The 19,695-nt window shown below is 46.0% G+C and overlaps 1 protein-coding gene across 1 annotated transcript in view; it reads right to left on the minus strand.

Annotated features, from left to right (window-relative positions):
* Positions 1–18,327, minus strand: part of SLC1A4 (solute carrier family 1 member 4) — a 33,910-nt gene extending 15,583 nt beyond the window's left edge. Inside the window, exons 1-4 of the mRNA XM_066546344.1 lie at positions 17,804–18,327; positions 8,583–8,625; positions 7,418–7,480; positions 2,183–2,349 (exon numbers count right to left, since the gene is read on the minus strand). Of these exons, the coding sequence (XP_066402441.1) occupies positions 2,183–2,349; positions 7,418–7,480; positions 8,583–8,625; positions 17,804–18,327 (797 nt within the window). The remainder of the gene's footprint in view (positions 1–2,182; positions 2,350–7,417; positions 7,481–8,582; positions 8,626–17,803) is intronic.
* Positions 18,328–19,695: the final 1,368 nt, after the last annotated feature.

Genomic DNA, 19,695 nt, shown 5'->3' on the forward strand with positions numbered 1-19,695 from the left:
AAGACAGCAATTAACTCTGCTATTTGCCTAAAAAGGACTAAGTTAAATGATCAGGCTCCCAGAGCTTCCCCCAAGCCACATCCATGCCTCCTATCTAGAAACATGCCACGTCAGCATTTGTTTGAAGTTTCCTTTGTAAAGAACACGTGGAGCTGCTCCAGGGGAAGGGCCACCTGCACGCTACAGCCACACCTCTGGTCCCAGTAGCCCTAAAAAGACTGAACTGCCCTTGCACCAACAGCACAGCAGCTCTAAACAAACTGTGTGAATCACTGCAGGCCTGGGGCCTGCTCCTTCCTAAGCTTTACTGGGATGTTTGTGTCTGAGTACCTCTGCTGATTTCTCCACACTTCATCCCTTTCTTCTAAGATTAAGAAATACTAAAAGACCACCCAGCTCCCTAAAATCCTGCCCCAGGAAAATGTGTGACTAAAAAAGATTTACCTGTACGTCTCAGGAATAAAGAATCCAATGCCCATGTTCAGAGAAGCTGATTTGTGGAGTCAGGACATACTTCAGAAGGTTTGGTTAAGCATGCAAAGGTCTGGAAAGGTGGGCAAGCCTTAAGGCTGCTAAAATCACTCACTTTTTCCTGGCCTGCCTCTCCCTCAGTAGTTCTGCAGCTCCTCTGTTCCATGCAGAGAGCATCTCCCTATATCCCAGATCCATGTGAGCATCCTCTGTCCTCCCTTGACCAAATCTCTAGGGGAGCCTGTGGAACATCCCACAATTAGCCTCTGCAATTCTGCCTTTAAACTGTGTTTCTGAGGGCCCTGATTAGTCAGATCCAGCTGAGCCCTGGTCCTGCACAAGCTCTGAACACTGAATTCCTCCCCTTGGAGAGGGAGGCTGGAGAGGAAAGAACTGAAAGTTGAGAACCAAGTGCTGCTAAAACACAAGAGTGGCTGTTGAACAGGACCAGATATGAGCTCAAGCTGCCTTTGCCCCTGGTAGTATGGTTTCACCATTCCAATGGTATCCCTTGGAAAGCACATGCAGCTTTACAGATTTTGAACAAATAACAGGACTACACAAGAGCCTTAAAGAAGGAAAGAGAACAAGTAAAGGTTGCACTGTTAAGGGTCAGCAGTGGTCCCTATAATCCACAAAATAAAGGATTACATACCAACTGATTGGCTTGAAGTGCTAGCACTGTAATAAGCTGAATGCATGAACTGCCTCTTATCAGTATTTAGTGTCCAAAGAATTACACTCAAGAGCAAAAAGCTTAAGCTGCTTGGAGACTGAATTTTTCAATCCCTTATGATAGCAACTAACACAGAGATCTGCCAGTGTAAAATCAGGTATTTTGTTAAAACCCTTCTACTTCTCAGGGAGAGGAAAACAGTAGGAATGAAAAATGCAGAATGAAGGAAGAAAGAAATATGTTTAAATATACATTTTAAATATACATTTAAATATATATTTAATACATTAGGTACATTTACAGCTTTTTCACCAGCTTTGGAAAGGGAGTGAGAAATGTCCCACTGTTAATTTGTTTGCTAGCTATCTTTATCTTTTGTATGTGAGGTATTAGTACTGTTGGTTTCAGAGGAGCAGCCTAATTCCATACAGCTACCAAGGACAGCCATGATACTGCTCTGAGACCCAGGTTCATCCCACCTGATGGAAAACCCAGCCAGGAGGCTGCTCCTACCCCAGCTTAGGTAGCCTGAACCACTCTCTAGAGGTGCCTGCCTCCTCCAAAGCTGGTTTCTTGCCTAATGAGGAAGTTTAGTGTGCTCCAGCTCCCAACTAAGAGACTTTTTTTGGCATCAAAAGCTTTGTGGGATTGATCAGAGCACTAGTCAGCCCACAAACTTTTCCAGACTCCAAGAAATTAAGTGAAATAATGTATTTGCTTATTAATAGGCAAGAGCAAAAAAATCAGCATTAGGAAATACTGAGTTTTCTTTCCACTAAATAATCAAAATGGAGTTCTGGAGAGGATTTATAGGCAACCCTTTGAAGTTCTCCAGCCTGATACCTTAAGCTATGAGTGATTGTCTCATTACAGGGCACAAGCAAGGAGAAAACACCCCATGGTGCGACATCACAGCATTCACTTTTGCTGTGATGAGGGATGTCACAGGAAAGAGCTGGACAGAGAGATGAAATGTGAGTTTGCTGATCTGTGCATAACACTGCAGTGCAGGTGTTTCTGCAGTCACACACTTACCACATAATCCAGGTAACCAAGACCATTGTTGCCTCATTGAATGAGTTAAAGAAGCGAATCAGATCTTCCCCCTCTGGGCCAAGCTTTTTCAGTGCCACTCCTAAAACCAGAGCAAACAGCACCAGTCCCAGGATGTTCATTCCTCTGATATCAGTACCTACAGGGACCTGCAGAGACAAAAAAAGAAGGCTTGTTACATGTGAGAAAGGACAAAACCAAACAAAAGGGTCATTTTGTTGCTGTCTGATTGATCTGAAATCAACAAGCAGAACCTATTTTGGAAAGGCAGAGCCTATTTTGTCAAAGGGAATCAAGGAGATCTGGATGCAGCTCAGGTACAAACCTCCCTAGTTATGAGCTGGCATGGATTCACTGAGAAGGAAAGGGCCTGCCCACGTGCCCTTCAATATAATAGTTGTGTTCTCAGTGACCTGAACAAGAAAACTCCCCAATTTACTCAGGACTTTAGTGCAATGATGATACCAAGGTGAAAACCATGAGAAAACAACCAATGCTATGAAGCAGAAGGAGGGGAGAAAGGCAGCAAACTGTGGCAACCTACTCCATCTGTCCATGTCAGCTGTGGGAGACCGAACAGAAGAGAGATACCTGTTCCCCTTCTCAGAAATCTGTCACTGCCTGGAAAAAGAGAATAAAAACAGGATCCACCTATTGACAAAAACTAGTCTACCCACAGGTCTGCTCTGTGGTTAGTCCTTCACGGTTTGCTTCTCAAAGAGAGCCAGAGCTCTCTTTGGCAATGTAGTATCGTATGAACTCAATGAGTACTCTTGTGGCTACATAAAAATATAATTGTTTTGACAAACTGGGTTTTTTTCTCTCCAACTTGGCAGTACAAGCATGTCAAATCGTTGTTTTATTTGGAAGAATTTCTACAACAGATGAAGTTTGTGTACAAGTTTTGGCCTTTTGGCTAGTTTAAGTGGACCCTAGCTCAACATTAGGAAAGAAAAATACATTCTGAGCTAAAAGTTTGAATTTAGTATCGACTAAAGAACTCAGGATACTGATCTCCTAAATCTGATAAAACCAGCCTGCTTAAGATTCATGTTTTTTCTGGAAGTACACTGCTGAACTGGACTCTCTCTCAATGGCAGGTGGAAAAAAAGTCCTGCAGGGAAATGGGTAAAATGTAAATTATACACAAAAGCAGGAAGATTAAACTGCTGTTAAGGGGAGTGTTTACAAACAGTGAAGGTGCTGGCTTTTTTATTCACTAGGTAAAAAAAATTAGATATGGAATCTGCAATTTTTATGGTATTTGATTGTTCAGGGTTAAGCTGCCACTATTTATTTGATACCTGATTGAGAGAACTGAGAACACAGACAGATATTAAGCAGGAGGCACAGTGTATCTCCAGAGATGTCTGAGGAAACATGCTGTCACACACACTAACACTTTTCTGTCTGGATAGTTTTGGCTATATTCTGTTTTTTCTGACTGAAAGTTCTAAGCTCTTCTGTGGCTAGAAAAGTAAAGACAAAACAAATGGCCCCATCCTATTAATTAAACAAACCATCTGTGTACGTGGGATGTTATTTTATAACATATATCATTCTATACTGGGTTTGTTTGATAGAGGGGTAATATGAAAAGTTCAGCTAGAACAGAATTTTACCATAATGGGCCCAAACCATTCCACAAAAAAAGTCCTAAAAACAGTGATTACTCTCTTGTTTTGGTTCCCATTGTGAAAAAAAATGGTATAAAACTTTGCCATGAAACAGAAATTCAGTGTTTTAATGCTTTAAGAGCCCAGCATTCAGACCTGGATGTTGCTGGGAGAGAAACTCTGTACCCTTCAGAATGACAGTACATGGTCTTCTTTCACCCTTGGAGAAGTCTCTGTCCACCTTGCTCCCAGCACTGTGGTAACTGCTGCTGCTGTTCTCCAAGTGCTCACACTCACCAGCACTTCAAGCCTAGATTTTGAGATCTGGGGACCCCTGACCTCTTGGTGACCAGAAGATGACTGTGTGTGCCACTGCCAAAAGCTTGTGAGCTGTCTCCCTCTATTTGCTGTCATCCTGTCTCTACTTTCAGGCCTTGCTCTCTCCTTGTCTCTCACTGATTTCTTTACAACACACAACACTCACCATCACCTCCCAACACTGCAGATGTAGGCAGGAGATGCACCACTTGCCTAGAGTAGTAACTTATTGCAAGAAATTTCTCCCTGCAAATCCAGGGCACGATCCTCAGCATTCAGGGAATTCTACCTCATTGCGACACCACAGAACAAGTCCAGCAGAAAATCTTCAGCGGAAGATCCTCACAATCCCAGCCTCTAAAACTGGCAGATGCTGAACAGCCTTTTTGTACTCTCACACAAGAGTGCATCACCCCAAAGGGGCAGCCAAACCAAGCAGCATTGTGGACACCAAACAAAAACAGCTTTAATGAGAACTTTGTTCCTGGACAAACTACGGGACACGTTATTGTTTGCCTGAAATTATGCATTCTCTTAGGAAGATTCATGGAGCTCTTCTGGTCCTTGAATCTCTCTGAAGATCCCATTGTTTTTTAGCTCTTGAAACAAAATGCTTATCAAGGAAACAACTGCTGACATTGAACAGTCCCAGTAGTAGGTGGCTGAAAAGAAAATGCAGCCATGTGATGTGAGGAAGAAGAGCAACCACTGGTTTGTGTATTTTTACTCCTGTCCAAAGAGGAACTGAGCCTCCCCAGGCTCCCTGTTCTGCAGATGGTAAATTGAGATAGTCTGTGCCCCAGGAAGTCTTGCTGCCAATGAGACAGAGAGGATGTAGCCATAAAAGCTGGGTAAACAAGAGGTGAGCATGTGAAACAACAAAAAAGGACATGGCTGAGCAAACAAGTACATGTCCCACTGTTCACTTCATCAGTGAGAGAAGACAGAGCCTAGTAACCAGTGGCGGGGGGGGGGGGGGGGATATAATCAATGGAAATTTTTGCTCTACACTATTCATATGGAAAATTGAAGGAAAATATTTCTCCTCTTCCCTCAAATATTCTGCTGATGAAAGAAAAAAGTAGATAGGAATATGATCTTATTCCTAAGGAACCAAACTTCTGTCACTATGATATCCAAAAATCATACTCTTCTTTCCAAACTTAATCCTCGTCTATCCATAAATACTATGGCCAGACCAGTACTAAAACTGAGCTAACAAAACTGAGATGATGCTCTCTTTTTATTTGGTCTGTTCTTCCCTAGAGACAGTAGGGCGTCTTCTGGAATTAAAGAAGCTCAGTCTGGTTTTGCTCCAACAACGTAAAAAAGGTTTTGGAAAAATAATAGCAGAAATAACCTTTACATCATCACAACTGTTGGCAAAAACAGACACCAGTGGCATATTCAGAATATTTTTTCTGATTTTACATCAAACAAGAGACCGATAGGCAGGAAAAAGAGAGAGGAAAAATGAAACAAATAAATGTTGCATTTTAAAGGGCCAAAAGATGCATTCTTATCTCTTAAGGAAAAGTGATGGTCTTGAACAAGCATTTAAAAAGTACTTGACAGCAGCACCATTTTCAATGGATATGGTTAGCCTTAATCCATGCTTGGTTGCTACGGAGTCCATATCAAACCTGACAGTGAAGATAAATAAAAGACTTACTCCCATTTCACTTACCCTTGCTTAAATGTCAAATAACTCAGCACTCTGCAACAAACACACAAATCTAAGTGCACGTTCCTACAGCCTCTCATACCGAGCGTGTTTCAGCAGCACGAAGCTGCAGGGGCGTGCCCTGCCCGAGGGCACACAAAGTGCTCCTTTGGGATTCCCGGTGACCTGCGTCCGTGTCACACATCCATGTCACACGGGGTGACCACAGAGCCGGGCTAACGCCATCCAGCAGGAACGGGCAGGAGGAGCTGCCTCCTCCCCAGTGGAGCTGCCCACCCTGTGATGCCAGGCTCTCAGGCAAGGCACAGCTTTGCCCCTGCTCGGGTTCATGCATCATCCCAGTCACCTGTCACCCTGTCTCCAGGGCTGGTGAAAGTTCAGGTCAGGGCTGGAAGCAGAGTTCACAAACGCTGTTCTGCATCACCTGCTCACACACCACGCATGGGGAGGAGAAGGCAATGGAGCCAATGCTTCCTGTGCTCAGGGATAGGCTCCAGAGTCCCTCTGGGTGAGCATAAACTGCTCTTTCCTTGATGGTTTTACAAACTGGTGGGCAAACCCCAGCTGAGCCCTTCCATGACAAATGCAAACATTACAAGTCTCTTGCCCTAGGGGAATTCAAATCATATTAAAAACGTATTTACCCAACATCTGATACTGAGCTCAGACAGCCAGAATGAGCCTGAGGAAGAGAAAATCACCTTGAAAGTAATTTCTCAGACCAGTCTCCCAAAAATCCCATGGCAGCACATGAGACACTTTATTTGGAGCAAGGTGACACCTTGCAGGCTGGGTCCCTGGGTCTGTTTCACAGCATGCTGCTTGTAAGACAACAGTAATTATTGCTGGGCCTGCAACATGTTGGCTCTGGCCAATAATAAACATGTTTTATAGCCCTGTCTGCTGGAGAAATGACACTTAGCAGGATACAGAGCATCTCTGGAAGTCCTACCATCTACATATGGAAGGTGCCACTCTACTTTGTCTACACCCACACACCAGTTCCCTTTTTGACACCATTGCAGCAGTAGCCTAGCTGTAATGTTAATATATAATATTAATAATAAGCCTGTCTGTAATTTTTACTCCTTCAGACCACTTGTTACTCCTTCAAACAAAATTTCAGCAACGAGAAAAAATTCTCAACCCAACAAATCTCTTTTTTTTAAAAGAGCCTTGGGTAGAGGAAAAAAACCCTCATTCTCTCCAAACTCTTAATGAAGAGTAAGGTTTAAGGGACATACTCAGCCAGCTTGATTGCTATTTATTTCCAAGTCTACAGAAAGTTATTTGGAAACATTATGTAGACTGACTAAAATTTAGATCAAGTGAGACCAGGTCTAAGAAAGCATGGCCTAGAAAAATAAAGTGTCAAGGGTCACATCAGTTGAGCTCAACTCTCCTCTCAAACACAGCTTTCTGTTGTGGCCATGGGTACTCATTCAGCTTGTGCGTATCTCAATTCCAGGAAAATAAAAGCACTTGTTTCTTTCTCAAGACTGCTGAAAAGGATTAAAGGCTGTAAAGTAGTCAAATATTACTGACAACAATTTGTTTAAAAACCTAAGAAATGACCTTACCTTTTCCCCATGACCTTACCTTTTCCCATGTGATATTTCCAGAGGTTGTGTTCCTGAGCAGCAGCCGATAGTCTGTCGCATACTGCAGATAAGAAATAAAACAACCAAACAAAAATGGTGAGGCAGGCATTAAAATTGTCAGCAAAATATCTAAAAACTAGGGCAACAATTTACTTTGATAAACAAACCAGACACCTCACAAAAGCAGGGCACCTCTTTGGGCTTGTTTTCTTTCAATATGAAAGGAGGGAAGGAAAAGCCTCTGTCCTTGTCAATTCCCTGTGACAACAGCAGCACAGAGGAAAAGAGGACTGCTTTATTTCATCCCTAAACACACACAGCCCTGACACTAGAGGCATCACAAAATATCCTTTTCATGGTGTTATTTTTGTACTGCTTCTGGTTTTACTCATGGAATATTGACTTGTACTGTATTATATATTCATGCAATATGGAACTTGATTTTAAGAGTTTGCCCCTGGTTTTGATACAAAAGCAAAACCACCATGAAAGCAAAAGCCATTATTTTGCTCCTATATCATAAAGAACCATTCTGCCGTATGACAATATTCTCAATACTCTCTATCCTGACATATAAAATTAGCATTGACAACTAAATCAAAATCTTTTTGGAGCCCCACAGCTCCCATCCATCAGTTTAAACCACACTATGTTCTGGTACCAGTTACCATCCCACCACATTGTCTCTTTTGGAAGGGAAACCAGGCTGAGTAATTAATCCAGCATGGGATACAATGGAAACTACTGAATAAAACCATCAGGCAACAGGTAACGCTTACACACATGGGAGCCTAAAGGTCTTCAGCCTTGTCTGTTCTAAACCCAGCTCTAAACTACATAGCCAAAGGATTCCCAGCTAGCTACTGCAACATGGTCAGCAGCCTGCACAGGATTGCCACTGCTGCCTAGCATGGCACCCAGAGTTTAAAGAATATTTTTGGTGAAGGTAGAAAAGATGGGCTTTGAATATGCTTTTGTTTGAGGAATATTTTTCAAATAATTTGCCAAGGAAGTTGTATGTCTGACTATATCATGTGCTTTTAAAAACCCTACCTTCTGTAAGTAAATTAACTTCTGATATTTTCTACACCATCTTTCTAGTCCTCTTCCAATAAAAGAGCCTATGCACTGTAGCTCATGTCCAAAGTCCTCACAGATCTTACCGTTTCAAAAGCTGCAGCAACAAGATTTGCAGGGAACAGGTTTCTGTAAAAGACAAAAAAGAAAATGAAATATGTCATGGAGAACTTCTAAATTAATGCACCAATGTATCTTTCTCTCAAACAGAATGCCTTTTTCAAAGGCAAGCACATTGGCACTGGTGAAGCGTGCAGCACAGAAGATTCTCCGGCAGCATGGAGCTTGCTATGCGTCCAGAGGTGTCGATGACATCTTCCTTGGCTCACATGAAAGAGATGACAGATGCTTGCTGTCACACCTCACCTTTTGGGCAGGGCCACCAGAGGCAATCACACACAATGCTGGCTCTACACACCCATTGCCCAGTGGCTATGGAAACTGGTTCAGCCACACCACCTGCAGCACCAGCTTATGGCCTCCAGTGTCAGGCAGGTTTTTAGCACTGCTCATGTGATTACTCTTCACTCACAGCATCAACATGAAGGACAATCCAATCAGCAAAATCCACTTATGAGAATGGCTTAACCCTTCAACACAGCACAGCCAGCTTCCCTGATCACCAAGGCAGAGTAGAACAACATCACAGGCCAGACTTCTCTGCAAGAACTTAGACAACACAGGTGGAAAGTACAGGCAACTCCTATGGAACATCTGAATCCAGTAGTGCCTTCACACAGAAATGCCAATCTAGCATTAAGTTGGTGCAGAGAGGACAGCATGCAATGTGATGTACACTCTTTCTGACCATCCAGTATGTATCTAGATACAGGAAATTAAAATCATGAACTGGACCGAGCAGGGCATTCTTCCAAGCTTCTTGTGGTACCTTACAGTTGGTTTTAATGCTCTAATTCCTTTCTCACCTTAGGGGAAAGAGCACGTGATCCCCTAGCCAAATGACAGCTCTTGGTTTTCTGTGTCAGAAAGGAAAACAGGAATAAAACCTGGTATCTGGGATCATGGTAGGACCACAGCTGGCAAGGGCAGGAATGTGATGGGTATCAGCTGAAAATACGGCCAGCAGAAGGCATCACAGAGGCACAAGAACTCTTATGGTAAGGAAACAGAAGACCTTACCCAGAGCCAGTTAATTGTGGTAAAAAACATTTGGATAGCTGCTCCCCACCCTTTGCTCTTTGTGCTGCTCTGAGGAAGCTGCAGCTCCCTCCAGGCTGTGCCCTGCTAACTTCCCCCCATTTTTGCCACAGTTACCCAGGCAAACATTAAACCAGGTCATTCCACGAATGGCACGGAACGCGCAAATCCAAACCAGAGCCAGGAAAGGAGCAGCAGAGTCAAATCTTTGAAAGCAAGAGGGAGATTAAAATGTGGCCCAGATAAGGACTTTGGCCTTTTTGGTTGCATGGCTCTGTTCTCCTGCCACACAGGGAGTTTTCCCACAGCCTTGACAGCAACTGTAAAGGACATGGAACTTCGTCAAACACCGGTCTGCTGTGAAATATTCAGCCTCTCTCTCTCTGATGCACTACAATTGTATTAGGAGGATTGCTGCAGGAATACTTTGTCTTTTGGAGTCTACATTCCACCAAGCATGAAGGAAACAGCAACTTTTTCTCCTCATAAGCTGACCATACAGCTGTCTGTCTGAAAGCAGGAGTGCGAGCTCTCTCCCATTCAGCAAAGACACTCAAGAATTGGCCAAATAAGATCAATGGAACAGCTAACATGCATCAGTTCTTGCACAGCTGGAACTCTCTGGTGGATAAAAACCTTGAGTAAAGTAAAAGCAAACTTGCCTTTATCAGGAGTAAAATATCACATATACAAATGGGCTCATGCTGTTGGGAAAAGAAAGGTATTTCTTTTCAGCTTTTCATAGCAGGATGATTATTTTTCTTCAAAAAAAGAACTGACTGGACTTTGAAGAAGCAAAGAGATTAAAAAAGACTGAAAACCAACCAGAAATCAATTCTTTTTTCTTTTCTTTAAATCAGCTTTTCCATCCTGATGGAAACAAAACCAAAGGAAGCAATACTAAAGCCTAAACAACATAGTTCTCCAATGTTTAAATGTGGCCAGGAAACCAAACCCTCCATAATTTGCACAGTATGTCAGGCATGGGCCTCAGTAACTAAACATTAACTTATCTCCAAGCATATACTTAAAGCACACAGTTAAGTGATGCCAGCAACCCTGGTACAGCAAGGCAAGGGGCAGGTTCTTACTTCAAGTGTGAACAGTCCTGAAAAATAACCTAGAGTAGACACAGCACCAGACGCGGAACTTGACAATTTGCCAAGTAAAAAATTTTGATCTTAAGCAGCTAATAAGGAGTTTTATGTTCTGTTCAATCCAACTTCTAAGTACACCTGACTGCAAAATACCAAAACCACATAAAATAAAAACAGCTCCTCTGTTTCAAATCCCAAAGCTTAAGAACAAAATGTGTCGGCTCATAAAAAGCAATCTACAAATAAATGGCTTATCTTGGAGGCACGAGGTCTGCACAGGCTACACTTATTGCTCATCTAAGATCAGCCAGCATGTGAACTAAATTAAACTTTAATTACAGGTGGGTCAGATCACAAGTTCTTACCTTTGGATGGATTTGTGCAAGAACACCACTGCAGTGCCTGAAAAACGGGGCAAGATGCTGCCTGCTTTGGGGAGAGATAAAAGCTGGCTGGAGACCTGCCTGGGCCCATCATGGACTTGTGCCTGCAGGGTTTGCTCCTCACGCCTGGTAAGGTGAAGCTCACCCATCACAGAAACACAGACACAGCTCTGTCCCTGTGAGCAGAGGAGCTGCGTGGGGAAGTGTGGACATCCCTCGTGTGAGGGTGAACCAACAAACAGGAAAGCTGATGAACTGGGTAATTGGGCATGCAAATGAAATTTGGGTGTCTGCCAGTTGTTTTTTCTGTGAGGACCAAAGGTTTAGAAGGTTTTTGTGCTTTGAAAGCCTGTAGCAAATGTGAACATGGAGTGTAGGGAAATCACCCTGGCTGTATGGCTGGATTGTTAACTGTTTCTGATGGCCCCATGCCCTGTGCCAGAGAACACGGTCGTCTTTCTGAAGCAGATGTGGATTATCACAAGAACACGGTGCTGGCCAGACCCTGGGTCTGGGTGATAAGGAGCCCAGCACAGCAGTGTGGGATCAGACAGCCTTGGCCCCAGATGCAGGGAGACAAAACCTGCTGCACGTGGCACAAACCAGACAGGCCAATAACACACCACCATGGCAGAGGGACAGATGTGCTGCCTGTACCCCACGTGCTCCCCTGTTGCCGGCAACTCGCTCCACACACACACAGACCCCCAAATCCTTTGTGCAACAAAAGTGAGGCACAGAGAGGTTTTACTCCCCTCACCAAGCACCAGGCAGGAAAGCCTCTCTCTGCCTGCTACAAGTTGCAGACAGCCTCCAAAAAAGCCATATCAGAAATCCATCTGACAGCTGCCAAGAGGGACAGCTGTGTCCTGGGGCTGAAGCAACAGCTGGGCTGAGCCAAGAAACCTCCATGTAACTGCACAACACAGGGTGGGTGAAAAGCACTCTTCTCAGATCCTCTTAAAACAGGAACAAGAAAGTAGCAGCACCAAGGGCAGGTGTTAAGTGTGTATTTCCTGCTTGAATACTGTGCTCATCACACCATCTCCCTGTGCACAGCTAGATAAATGCTCCTTTCTTCCTGTGAAAAGCTGCTCTTACCAGTCAGAAATGGACCATTACTCCCCAAAACGATCCCACTGTATTTCTGCTGTAATAGAAATCTTTAGTTTAGCTGCAACATCCACTCTTGGGAATCCCAGACAACTAAGGGAACCTGGAGCTGGCAAATGAAGAAAAGGGGGGCTGTAACTCTCCTCCCTCTCCATTTTGATATTATGGTCAAATTGCTCTCTTCCTTACATGCCTGTATCTTTCCACCAGCGGGATGAGGATTACACAGGAACTCCTCCATTGTATGTGTAAGGGATTATTATTAACAACTGTTTCTAAATTATTTGTTTGCTAGAGCTCTGCAAACAACTTTGCTCTGGCAGCAAAAGTGTGAAGGGAAATCCAGGCAAATGGAATGAAACCCTAAAATACTATGCATTCCTCTCACATTGCTTATTACAAAAAGATTCCACTTCTGAGGCCAAAAACCTTGGTGTTGAAAAACATACTTTTTTGAGGAAGTCTACAAAAAAATATTCTGTGTTGGTTATCTCCAGTTTTCAGGGGTTTTTTTCAATGGTACAAGTCCACTTGCAGAAACTTTATTGCCATCTGTGGCAAAATGCCAGAGCTCAGTTCGAATTCCTCCAGTACCTCTGTTTTTTTTCTGTCCAAAGATTTTCCTTCAACATCACACAGCAATTTTCTTCATCTGCTTTTTGATATGTGGATGCACAACACATGCCCTGTACATACTCATATTTCTGAGTGTGTGCATTCATTTTAACACAGAGAAACTTGAAAATGTGTTTACTTCTAGCAGATATTTGACACATTTTTTGTCTTAATGGTCCAGTCTGTATTTTTGATGCTTGCAAAATAAAACATAACTGGGGGGAGTCAGTTGTAAAAGGCAACAAATGAAAGGAGCAGAAATGCTCAGAGGCTTTTACTAAAAAAGCCCTGCCAGAGAGTGCAGGCACATGAATGAAAACAGAGTTCTTCCTACAGAACTCATTCCAGACTCAGAAAGCGACACAAGCAAAGTGGGACAGTTATCTTCACTTTAAGAACCAGCCATCAGCTTCAAACCCAGAGGTCAGCAGGTCTCCTGGGGTAACTGCAGCCATCGCCTGGACACTTTTTATTCTATTTATGAATTCACAGGTGGCATCTCCCCCCTCCCCTCTAACAGCCACATTTTACTGTCTTTCCACACTGGGATTTTAGAGATGGCTTTCATGGCTGCTGGTTTTGGGTAACTCACTGGGAAGACCAAGGCTACAAGGAACAAGTGCTACTGCAGCAGCTGGTGCCCAGGAGAGGGTCACTGCCACTCTGGCCACCTGCTCTGCAGCCCAGCCAGCAAAACACAACTGATGCTTCTCCCTGTGCTCATGTCTGCTTTCCCTATGGCTCTGAAGACACTTGGAGCAAAGGCATGAGCTTGGTGTGGATGCTCCCTTTGGCAGCTCTGCTGGTAACATCTGGCAGACAGACAGAAAGGGCATTGAGAAGCAATAAAATTTAAACAGCTTTTGCAGACTTGCCTGGCAAACTGGGAAACCCTGACCTTACTGCTTGGGTCAGATGTGTGGACCTCTGTGCACTCTCCCTATTAAAAAAAAAGGATTACCTCCTTCCCTTCCCAGATTCTTACAGTTAGGGGTGGATTAAAAACAGAATTTCCTTCTCCAAGGCCAATTTCACAGTTGCAAAACATGTTTTCATCCCAAAATTGGGCAAAGAAAGCCTGTTTCAGATCCTTTTTTCCACAAAAAAAAAAAAAAATTGTAAAATACTCTGTTGAAATGTTCCTTTTTTGATGAGTGAGATTCTCTACTTAAGTCCTTTGTATAAAATGACAGCAAAACATTGATCTCACCGAAATGAAATGCCACAATCACCCACTATGGAAATTTTGACAGGATCAATAGGTGAAACTGTTCAATTTTGTTGAATCAGCAAATACAAATCAGAGCTAGAACAAAACTCTGACCTTATTGAAACATTCAGTCATGACAATTGTCCATCAAAAGTGTTAACAGATCAATAGATTCTTGCAAAACATTTGATCCTGCTGTTCCAACTGCTTTCCAACAAGCTGCAGGTGGGCTGTGTGAGCAGGTGGTTGGAGTCCCATCCTTGGGACTCCCTCTCCCTGGTTACATGCAGAGCACAAGCACAGCCAACCTGGCTCTCCCCAGTGTCACCTTCTCAGGTGGGGGCTGAGGCCCAGAGCCCACCACATCCCAGCCAGCCCCTTCCTCCAGCTGCCAACCACTTCAAAAATCAAGATCATAAGCTCTCTTTATTCTCTATTGCTTTATCTTCTCCACCAAATACATGAGTTAGGGAAAACCCCAGAAATTCCAAAATTTCCCTTCACTCTCCTCATCTTCTGCTGACAGACTTAAGGAATTCTAAGATCCTGCCTTGAGTTCAGGGAACACCCCACTTTCTGAGTGCCTTTTTTAAAGCCATCAGCCTTGTGGAGGTAGCTGTGAACTCTTGCTGGATCCCCTCCCATGATCACTGCCTCTGGCCATGCTCATTTCTAGGAAGCTCCAAGGAGCTGCCCACATGACAGACCTGAGAGGAGCCATCAGCATTCCTGCTTCGGGGCACAAAAGCACCTCAGGGCAGCTTCGCTGTCCCCACCCCATGGCTGGGGCAGAGGACAGTGTGCCTAAGCCCTGACCAGACATGCTCAGGGCTCGCTTGCCTCTAGCACTTGCCAGAAGGGAAACCAGGAGAGTGCTCCAGCACCTCCAGCCAGACAAATCAGACCTGGAGGTTATGGTCAGTGGACAAAACCAAACAGAGACAGCCTTTGGGTTCACCAGTGAGTCATCATTCATTTGATACTAAAGCCCAAGATAAATCTTTTTCCAGAGGTCATTTGTCCATGCCTACATGCATGTTTGTGGGGAAGCTTTAGACTTTGAAAAGGAAAACCAAGAACTAAGCTGGCTTCCAAACATCACTGCAACAAGGAAAAGCAACACCTTGAATCATTACCTAAAAGACTTTCCAAAGGCAGAAGTGATTTGCAGAACCAAATAGTGACACACAGCTGTGATTTCCTCTTTGCTGTTTCTTCCTTGGGTCATTGGTTTTCAGTGCTGATAGGGGACTCAGTTTACCCACCTGCAACTCATTTTTACCACTCCTCTGAAACCAAGCAGCAGCAAAGCCTTGAAGGACACAGTCTTGTGCTACACTGAAAACAAAGTTTTCTTGCATCTAACAGAAAGTTTCATGGCCAAATGAGATAAAAGGAGAAGCAAAGAGGAGGAAGAGGAGGATGCTGTAAGACCCACCCACACAAAAAGCAATCATTTCGACCCTCCATGCCCTATAGCATCACAGCTTTGTTATCTCAAAATGAGTTTACCCTTCATCACAGCAGGGACCAGGTTCAGTGCTCAAACCAAAACACCCAGGTTTTCAAGAACAGTTAAAAGAAAAACATTACACAGCAGAGAGATTTTATTTCCTGAAAATCACATACTCTCTCCATCCCTCAGTCTGTCAGGGATTTGTGCTAAGACTGAAAGCTTTAGTGATGGCTGTGTCCAAACACAACTTTTCTGGATTGGATTTCAATGTCACTGCTGTAACAACTTGACAGCCCAACAGTGTGGCTGCAACAGCCCTTCTCTGGGGTTTCAAGAAAAAGCTGTATTCACAGCCCCCCATACATGCACTACTGAGGGAAAGTTACTATCCCCTCACCTCCAAGAAGGAAACTCCTCTGCAACCCACCATGCTTTACCCAAGCCTCATCATTATGAGCTCTACTTTGGAATTAGGGACTCAATCCCATCACCATCATAACCCCTTTGAAGATGAATTCTAAACCTGCATTTACAGACCAGACCAAGAAACAGCTGTCTCCTCTGAACTTTAGATATTACCCACAGCCTGAAGCTCACTGGAACATCCCTGGCCTGTTCCTCAACTCCATCCTACTCCATGCTGCCAGGTGACACAGGGATGTAACACCAGGATGCACTGGGGCAGCCACCACTACAGGCATCTTCCCAACTCTCCCAGGTGTGCCTACTCCTTTTTTTTTTTTTTGGCAATTTTCCTTCACCTCCCTCCCCTCCATTCAACAACAAATCACCACCACAGCCAGACTACCTACTCCCGTTTTCCTGCTATTCCTTCTTAACATGCTGTCAGGAACTGCTGGTCCTTAAGAAAGGTCCTTAATTGTTGGTTCTTAAGAGAGGGAGAGGTGAGCTGAGGACACTGAGCACATGGCTGCCAAAGGAACAAACCAGACTTACTTTCTATCCAAAGGGGACATACTTGTCTCAGGGGGAGAAAAGGACATTAACCTGAATTTGTAAATACAGTTCTGGATTTGAGGTCGGGCTTTTTTTATTTAGAATTTTTTTTTATCTTTATTGAGACATCCACTTGTCCAGACAGAGCAAAAACATATTTCAGCTGAAAAACTGGACTCATAAAAGCAAAGCAAACAATCAAAATAATTAAAAAAAAAAAAAAACCACTCAGTTTTGTAATTACTGGGATATCGACTAAGCTCAACTTTCCAGCCACTTCGGTGTGACACACACAGGTCACCTCCCTTATTCTTGTGTTTGTACCTGGGTGCAAAGCACAAGGAAATGCAGCTGGAAGCCCAACACTCAAAGCACCATCTGGATGACTGCCTCGTTTGTCTGTGTGCTCCCATCTTATTTAAAAAGCCAGACAGATCTCAACAAGACATGGGCTTTGAGAAAAACAAAAAAGGTGAAGTTCGCAACTTTGCAAGGAGGAATAAGGATACACTAAACACTATCGTCTGATTAGAAGTGGAAGCCTTGTTTCCAGATAGATTTGGGGAATGCAAGTCTTGTCTTTGAAAGATGCAGAGGTAAGAAGGGAAGCTCACGAACCTACAGAGCATCCCTACACTGGACTATGTTTAGGGTATGTCCTCCATGGAATTACAGGGCTGCGTTTCCACGTGCACATCTATGGGAGGGCACTCTAAGAGGCAGGCAGGCATTTGGGTGAGGAGACTTGGTAAAGTGCTGAAGAATTAAAGAAAAAAGTGTGTGTGAGGGATGAGAAGAGCTGCCCAGCCCTGCCCTGCCTGCAGGAGACAGGCAACAACAGGCAGCAGGGCAGGGGAAGGTGCCAGGGAAAGCCTGCCCCGCAGCCGGCACCCAGGAGCCGCTCTCCCTCCAGGCAGAACCAAAAACGGGCCTAGGCACCCAGAACTCTGAGCAAGCCTCGACTCATCCTTGCAGCCATCCAGGCAAAATTAAAAACAAAGCGGAGAGAAGCAGAGCACCAAGCCCTACACCTGACCGGGCTGCGGGTACTTGGGTAGAGAGCCGTGTTTCTGGAGAAACCGGGATTAGGATGAGGAGGATGGTAAAATGAAGGAGATAAAGAAGAAGGTTAAGGAGAAGGAGAAAAATCAGGGGAAGGTGCAGAAAGAAAGGTGAGAAGATGCAGGAGGACAAGAAGATGAAGGAGGTTGAGAAGGGGGAGGAGGACTCTCCGGCTGCAGCGTGCAACACTGCCGGGTCTGTCATCATCCTCCGGCGGCGGGAGGGCGGGGGAAGGAGGGGAGCGGGGCGGCCTCACCTGATGAGGTCGAGGAAGGAGTCTACCGTCTCCTTGCTCTTGGGTAGCTCGCCCGGCAGCCCCAGCTGGGTGTTGAGCGCGGAGGCACCGGCGCCGGGGCGAATGATGAAGCCGAGGGCGACGGCGAGGCCGGAGGCGAGCAGCGTGGTGCCCAGGAAATAGGCGACCGCGATGCCACCCAGACGGCCGAGCGAGCGGGTGTCCAGGCTGGCGGCGCCCGACACCAGGCTGCAGATCACGAGCGGCAGGATCACCATGCGCAGCATCCGCAGCAGCAGCTCCCCGGGAAAGGCCAGGTAGGAGACCTGTGCCGGGCTCAGCGCCGCGCTGCGCACGGCGGCCCCCAGCGCCACGCCGGCCACCACCCCCGACACCGTCAGCAGCACCAGCGCGTTGCGCCGCAGGAACCCGCGGCAGCCCCGCAGCCGGGCCCCGCCGCCCCGCCGCTCCTCGGCCGCCGGGCCCTCGGCATGGCCGTTCCGGCCGTGGCCCGCCTTGCCCTCACCCGCCGCCGCCTCCTCCATGCTGCGCCGAAGACCGGCTCCGCGTGTGCCGCTAGCGTGCGGCGCTCCAGGCACGGACTGAGCGGCAGGCCCGCCCCGCCCAGGCCCGGGAGCGGCGCCGGCCCCGCCCGGGGGAGGGAGGGCGCAGCCCCCGGCCCGCCCCGTGCCTGCCCGGCCTGGCCTGGCTCCGCGCCATCGCAGGCTCGGGGGCCGGGCTGCCTCCCCCACGTCCCCTCGGCGTGAGGCCCCTCCGGGGCCTGAAGGCCCCTCCGGGTCCCCGCGGTGTCCCAGAGATCACGCGTGTCTACCGACGGTTTACACATTTCCCCATCACCTTCCCGTCCACCTTTGTGTCCCTGTGGGTCACACTTGTCCCTCCATTGTCCCACTTCAGTATCCCTACTGTTCGTACACACCGCCGTAGTGTCCCCATAACTCACACGTGTCCCCTCAGTCCTGTCCCCTCAGTGTCCCAGGACTCACATGTGTCCCCTCTGTTCGTGTCCATGTCCCCGTGGCTCACACGTGTCCCCTCATTGTCCCCCCTTGGTATCATCACAGTTCCTACACACCCCTGCAGTCCCCATAGTTCACAAATGCCCCCTCAATGTCCCTACAGCTTGCACATGTCCCCCTCCATGTTCTCGTGGTTCAATCACATCCCCTCAGTGTGCCCGCAGCTCACACGTCTCCCTCAGTGTCCCCAGGGTTTGCATACATCCCCATCAGTGTTCCCACAGCTCACCTGTCCATTCAGAGACCCCCTCAAATTCTTCACAACTCACACATTGTCCCCATCAGTGGGGTTCACCTGTGGCCTCAGTGTCCCCCTCTCCTCTCCAGGAACCTCTCATGGAGGCAGGAGCCACTCTGCACCAGGACAGGTTGTGTCTGTGTCCCCTGTCTACATCGTCGAAGCCATTCAGCAGGTCCATGGGTTCATCCAGGGACTCTGAGCACCCATCCTTGAGGAACCCATGTCTCACCTCACAAGCTGGTTGTCTGAGGAGCAGACAATGTCAGTGATGATACACAGAGCTGAAAAAGGGCACTTGGGGCTTTCAAACCCAGAAGAGCCTTGTGGGTGCACCAGTGTCATGTTTGCTCACAAGGGCACTTCCAGGAGTTCCAGCTGGTGTTTGGACTCTGTCAGGAGCTCCATTTCAGCTCATTCCCTTGACATCAGCAAAGTACAGCCTAGCAGAAAACACGCTGTGAAAACAGCCAGCCACACATCTGCTTTTCGAGTAGACTGCACTAATTAAGGTGACTGACAGGGTGTGATGCAACAATAATCCCGATTTAATAAGACTTTTCTGTTTTCCAATCTCATGGATAGGCCTGAAGATCACTATACCATGGAGCTCCTGGGAATTGTTTGTGTGTAAA

This window comes from Molothrus aeneus, chromosome 3 (genome assembly GCF_037042795.1).
Source record: "Molothrus aeneus isolate 106 chromosome 3, BPBGC_Maene_1.0, whole genome shotgun sequence".
NCBI classification, from domain to species: Eukaryota; Metazoa; Chordata; class Aves; order Passeriformes; family Icteridae; genus Molothrus; species Molothrus aeneus.